The 6,877-nt window shown below is 47.9% G+C and overlaps 1 protein-coding gene across 1 annotated transcript in view; it reads right to left on the bottom strand.

The window, feature by feature from the left end:
• Positions 1 to 405: 405 nt before the first annotated feature.
• Positions 406 to 6,877, bottom strand: part of HS6ST2 (heparan sulfate 6-O-sulfotransferase 2) — a gene marked incomplete at its 5' end in the record, with an annotated part of 132,970 nt that continues 126,498 nt past the window's right edge. Inside the window, one exon of the mRNA XM_082323066.1 lies at positions 406 to 3,305. Within this exon, the coding sequence (XP_082179192.1) occupies positions 2,603 to 3,305 (703 nt within the window). The 3' untranslated portion in view covers positions 406 to 2,602. The remainder of the gene's footprint in view (positions 3,306 to 6,877) is intronic.

Raw genomic sequence — 6,877 nt, 5'->3', positions numbered from 1 at the left:
GCTGGCGCAAAAATGGTGGGCATCATACAAAGGGGAAAAAAAAAAAAATCATACGTATATACACACACACAGAGGAAAAATCCCTTAATAATGCTGCAGACCATTGACAACCATATTTAAAATCACCAGAAACCACAGCTTGTTTTTCTGAGGACTGCTCAGAAAAGCAGTCAAAACCTCTGCAATAACTCCTGAACCAGAGAAAGTCCAAAGTGGCTTTGCCCTTGAAAGCTGTCGTTTAAATACACTTCAGAAAAGCCATGATTTTAAACTCATATACTTGCCTGTCAACTGCTATTTCATTCGTGTTGAAATTACTGTTCGTTCTGGACTGCGCAATTCCCAACACGTCGTCAGATAAAGAAATAATCACATGAAAATCAGAAGACTGTAGTTAAATTTTATTTATCAGTTCTATTGTTAAATTACACAATCAAAGTCAGTGGATCGGCCTGTAAATCTACACAATAAGACAGCGTCTACAGTGGAAATCAGTAGAATTTGATATGATTATGACAAAACGGTATCCTTATATTCGTACATCCCCTATATACAATGAACAGTATACACAAAGAAAATGCAACTAGTCTCTGTAAACCATGCACACCACAGCATAAAAACAAAATGCATCTTCTGCAACAGGCCCTCCAGCTCACCCACGGTTAAGTCCTGTTTACAGCAGTGCCTTTCAGTTTTAAGAGCGAATTATTTTCCCCCATAAAAACCAAAATACAACCGAGACATCATATTGGCAACTGCAGTTCTTATTTAAAAAAAAAACAACTTGCTGTACATGAAGTTATTCTCTTTTCCAAGCTGCTAACGCAGGGTATTGGTTTGCTGCTGCTTTGCTCTCCGCTTGCCCCCGGCAGGGTTGCTGCCCCCCGGGTTGCAATACAACGTCAGATGTAAAACAACTTCCACATAACTTCGGCACGGAGCCGTAAGATGTTTTTAAAGCCTTCTGCCTCGTTTTATGCCCCCCTGCCCTCCTGGTGTATAGAATATTACAGGTGAAAGGCAATAGTGCAAGTGAGCCTCGTAAGCATCGTGTACATCGGGACAGAGCGCGCCCTTTTCGGGTGCCTCCCTCACCGCGCACCTGCACCGAGATCGCCATTTAGCGCCAAGCTCGGGAGCGTTGCAGGCTACGTACAAAATTTCTGAACTTGCTGAATGTATAGCCCAAGCCTTGCAGAGGTTTTTATTTTTTTGCATAGAGATTTATAGGAGTCCCTCGCACCTCCTGCCCCGTCTCCTCTCCTTGTCGGTCTCGGTGAGGCCGAAGGGCTGCGGGTGAGCCCGGTCCGGCTCCAGCTCCGCACCCTGCGCCCCAGCAAAGCCCGCTCGGGAGCGGGCTGCCGCGTCCCCGCGCACCACGCGACCTTCTCATCCTGTATAACTATGGCTATGGTAAAATTGGTTTCCATCATTTTTAGTCATCGCTCATCTGTCATTGCAAAGAAGGGCTCAAGAGCGTAGGGAAAAAAAAAGCCCTGTTCTTATCTGGTGTAGCAAAGATTTACTGGAAGTAAATCCTAATTCAAGTGTAAATCTACTTCCTCCATTGAGCAATTCTCTTCATAATATTGCTGGGATTAGAGAGTTTTATGACTTTTTAAAGACACTACACAAATATCTGCAACATAATTTCATCTAGTTTATACCACCAATTATTAAGGAATGATAAATTCAGCATTATGCATTCTAACGGGTAAGAAAGACTTAAAATTAGACACTGTCACAAGATTATAATTTGGAAAATGCTTTATGAAACATGAAGATGTGCTGTAAATTTTCCAGAATGGTTAAAATCATACTGCCCTGAAAAATTCTGGAAACAGTGTCTTTAACATTGGCATCGAGTTCAGAGAAGTATGTATGTCTTTTTTTTTTTTTTTTTTTTAATATGAGATAGACCAAGCTTAAAACTCTAAACAGCAGTAGGTAGAAAAAGTTTAAAATTTTAAATATTTATATAACTAGAGAAATTACTTCTATTCTTTTTAAAAGCCAATATTATACATAAAACTAGTCAATATTTTTTCTAGACCTTTATTGTTCCGTTCATCATCCATTCATTAACTTGGTAAGTATCATAAGCAGTCGGTGCCCTTGAAAACACATTATTAAAATAAAATTAAGATAAAATCAAAGGGAAAAGGTTTTGCTCATATACTGTATTGTGAGAGTATGCTAAATGCTCATTATTAGGAAATGAGTTTGCTTCCCAGACAGATTTCAGCCGAGCATCATAAACATTTTCCTGCATCCCATTTTGTACTCATAACTAATTTAAGGATTTTTTTTTCTTTTCTTTTAAATAAACGTCCAAGCAACCATTTCCGATGAGCCTACTTGGCTCCTGTATTTCATAAATAATCCAACAAACCTAAAAAGGACAATTTAATTACACGCTAAGATTAAGTGTTCCACGTACAGTACAACATTTACTGCAAAGGCAACTGCAAAGGCAACATTTTAACCTCTTTTTGCTTCAAACCCTTCAGAAGCGTAATTTGTTTGGACTGCTCCGTCGTCTCCGATTTGCGGGTCGGGGTGGGTTCCGCTTCGCTTTCGGTGTCCGGCCAGTCCCCCGCCACTACCGCCGCCACCGCTCCACGTTCCCTATGTAGTCAGTGCTGGAGCCGTTCTCGCCCTGCTCTCTCAGGTGCGCTTGCTTCGCCCTCAGGATCTTGCGCTGCTCCTGGCGTTTCCGCCGCGCTTCCTGGTGCTCCTTCTGCCGCATGTACTGGTACCGCTGCAAAAACAGGTCTTTTGCATAATCGTACAATTCCATGTCTAAAAAATTGAGGGCCTCGATGCGCTGCTGAGTCTGCTCGTCTATCTCCACGCTGGAGGCCCTTGTGCTATTGTACTGCGTGAACGGCGAGATGAAGTTCATGTTGAAAGTCTTCTCAAAGAGATACTGAGTCTTCCGCTGAAATTCGGTCAGGCCGAAGAAGGCCATCCGCTTCAGGTTCTCCTTGGCACTGTCTAGCAGAACCTTATTTCTCTGCTCCTCGGGCATGACCGACAGGTTGTAGCATCCCACCAGGCTGAGGTCGGACAGCATGCGGACCTGGCGGTTGTTGGCGAGGTTGTACGGGCAATCCATGAACTCCTGCAGGGAACAGCCCGACCAGTCGTCCCCCGTGTAGCAGCTGGGCAGCTCCTCGGTGGTGGGGGACCGCCCGTCGCAGACATGCAGGGACGCCTTCCATGTCGCTCCTCGCTGGACGTGGCGCCATTCGCTCAGGTATCGGGAGACAGGGTCACGCAGGATGGTGATATAGTAGAAATTCCTGCCATGGGGAGAGGAAAGCAGAGTGTTTAGTCCCGTGTGTCTCCAGCACAGAGCACATTAACATTCACAATCAATAGAAACTTGGAGATGCACTTAAGAGGCTTTCAGGAGCCCTGCTGCAGAGTGCTCCTCTGCGCGCTCACCTCTGCAGGGTGAAGGATGGCTGAACAAACTCCCCGGGGGGAGCGGGAAGGGTTGCATCTACCTGCACACATCTGTCTCTGCTTAACAGGTTTTGCCTCTACAGAGGTGGAAGGGAACTCAAGATTTCCCTCTGCGCTGGGCTGCCCATGTGGCAACACACTCCTGCCGGGTGTCTCAACCGATGCTCTCCCCAGACCTTGGGAGAATAATCAAAATATCTCCCAGGCCGTAAGCCCCAACCCAAGCAGAGCATGGGTAGCTCTGGCTTTTTTATTTTCCTTGTACAACAGAGCTGCACTGACAACTTTATGTAATCTGCAAAAAGCTGCTCGTGCTACGTTTCCTGATGAGCAGCCGTGGGTCTCTGCTGCAAGAGCCCCAGAGCAGCGTTGCACCTACGAGGAAGACATTTCCTACGAGACGTTTCCTTTCACAGGCCAGATATACGGGATGTGCCCAGAAGCCCCAAGCCACTTGCACTGAAACGAGAATCTCAGAAAAGCCCACGCAAATCCCGTTTTACCCTCCTGCCTTCACCTGACACAGGACTGCAACAACGAGAGAGGAGAGAGAAGTGAATAACAGGAAATTAGAGGATGCATTACAGCATTTTGTAAGAGAAAACATTTCCAAGGGAGGAGCTGGCTTTGGTTTGGAGCAACAGGACGGTGGCACACGCGGGGGACACGCTGCCACAGGGAACCCCATCAGGCCGCCAGCTGGAAAAGCTGCAAGCTCAACCTTACGTATAGCATTAAGAGATCACTCTGGGTCGCACATTAATATCCACCATCAAACACCATGTTGTTCGCTGTCGGCAGCCTGAAGCCACACACACCGAGCTCTTCGCACCTCCTTTAATATGACCACGACCCCAGCGATGATGCTGGAGGTATGCTGTCAGGATACCAGCCACCTGCTTAAGTAAATGGAATTAAAGTAGCTCAATAAGCAAATTGTCCTGCCGGGGAAGGCCACTCCTCCAGGACGAGGACACTGAGGAGTGTGCGCCGGGGAGCCCCGAGCCCCCAGGGTGTGATCGCCATGTCCTCGGTGCTGCAGAAGGAGGAGAAGGGACATTCATTTGCTTTCCTGAGTGGCATCACAACTGGCCACCCTGCAGCCAATCTTTTGTTCCCTATCGTTTCCTTCAGCAGAAAAGCCACTAGATGTCAATGTTTTACAGAAAATTGTCTCTGGGTGGACTAAAAAGCAAATCGCAAGCACCAAAAGCATCCAACAGCATAGGGAAAAGGAAACCTGGACAGTCGCCATTCCTCTTCCTATTTAGAGCATCCAAGCTCATAAATAAATAAACAGAAAGTACAATAAACTTGCAAACCCAAGTAAAGCCAAGGAGCCCAGTACAGCATCAGCGGCCGGACACAACGGCACCTCAGGCTCGGAGAGCTGGGACACTGCAATCAGCACCATCACTGTCCCCACGCTCACCTTGGTGCTGCTCCCCGGCTCCAAGGGCTTTGGCCATAGGTTCACACAGGTGAAGGGAGCCAAAGCCCCCACCACAACCCTGAGGAAGGTACTTTTCTCCAAAAGTGCCATTAAATGATTTCACTGTGAAAGCTGGAGTTAAGAGGGAGCACGGATGAAGCTGACTTTCACGTCACACACCTGGAGCGGCAGCCACCAACCTCACGTTGTCCCTTGCAAAGATGGGAAGAGCTTCACCTTGTGTCACCTCGGCAGGTCTCTGCTTGTGCTGGAGAACCCAAGAGGGCAAAGGGCCTTCCATGAGCACCACCACCCCCAACGAGCAGGAGCTGACCCTGGTCACTCTTGTACACCAGGATGCAGCAACGACACAGCCTTGTGAGAGTCCCCGACATGGGGAAATGGAGCATCTCCGGGGCAAACCCAAACCCTTCGTTAACTCCTGCCAGGACTCCTAACCCTTGCATCCAGTTTACTGGGATACTGCACTAAAATAACGACCTGACCCTCAAGCAATAACAAGTTAGTGCCATACAGCACTAACATCTATGCTAACTATCGCAACTAAGATATAGCAACAAACCTCTGATGACTGAGGAGGCAAAAGCAAAGCTCTGCTTACCCCAGAGTACCTTGTACGACCTGGCCCGTCAGTGGTTTGGCGAGGCTGGGAGGGGAGCAGGGTGCGGGCACAGGGGTGCTGCCGGCTAAGGGAGAAGACCAATAAAACCGTATGCTCTACGGTCATCACAGCAATCAATGGGGAGTTAATGCAAGAAGGGAAACAAATCCTGAGCCAAGATCGATAACAGCGAGCGCTTTATCATAGCTCAAACTGTTTCAGCTGCTCTGCCTTTGTGCTCTTTGGTCACAGGCAGTGACAAACCACCTCCCTTGGCTGCTGCTGTGAAAACAAAAGAATGAATAAAAACTTGTATGTTGGCGGAAGAAACTGCGTCGTAACGGATCACCATCACCCCAGGTGGCCGGCAGCCTCATCTGGGCAGATATCTCCACCAGCGCCTGTCAGGGGAAAACGCCGCAGTCGAGGGAGACCGGGGAGAGGAGGCTGAGTAAAGATGCTCGCTGGACTCTGCAGTGAGCGCCGAGGCATCCGGGCTCCCTCCAGCACCCCGCGCTCAGGTAGCCAGGCTATCAGCAGGGATGCTTATGGGGTGCCCCAGACGGAGCCCATATCCTGCCTGGCCTGAGCATGGCTCCCTGCAAACAGGCTCGTGGCTGTTATTTATACCGTGTCGTTATTTCCCAGATGAATCCTGCTTTCAAGACATGACTTACAGAGAGATGCTTTGTCAGCTGCTGGGCCAATCTCAGCTGTTTTGTGCATTTCTCCCCTTCTTAAGTTTCCCTGTCAAAATTCTACTGAAAAAGGTGCCGTCCCTTTTGGGAACACCAGCTTTTGCATTTGCCCCAAGCCACTCTCATCCAAGTTAGAAATCACGTCAGTTCCAGAAAAGCAACCGCACTGCTCTGCGTTCATCTGAACTGAGCTTCAAAAAGTCACAAAAGCTTTAATGTATCATCAAGTCAGAGTCGTGCCAGAGATGGATTCGGCCATCAGTGCTTAGAGCATCCTTCTGCTGCAACTGGGAGGAAGACTCAAAGCTTTGCAATTATTTTTAGCTCTGTACATAACAGCTTGTTCTTTCTGCTATCTTAACAAGGGAGTGTTGAGCCCATTCCTTGAAGCTTGTGCTTCAGAGCCCAAGACAATGTGTTTGCAGGTAGAGCTCAAACTTTACCGTGAATCATCGCTCCGACTTAAAGAGCTGCACTTATCAGAAACATGGGTTTTCTAATAAAGTTGAGCTGGATGCCTATGAAGCAGAGAACAAAAGGAGCTCACGGGCAACTCAGAAAGCAGGTTGACCCTGGAGCCATCAGGAACACGAGATGGTGTGACAGTCACTTGCTTTTGGTATCTCCCCGCGCACAGCTATTCCCCGAGGAACG

Source organism: Platalea leucorodia, assembly GCF_965183815.1.
Source record: "Platalea leucorodia genome assembly, chromosome: 10".
Lineage (NCBI taxonomy): Eukaryota > Metazoa > Chordata > Aves > Pelecaniformes > Threskiornithidae > Platalea > Platalea leucorodia.
This window is presented reverse-complemented; position numbering and strand designations above follow the sequence as displayed.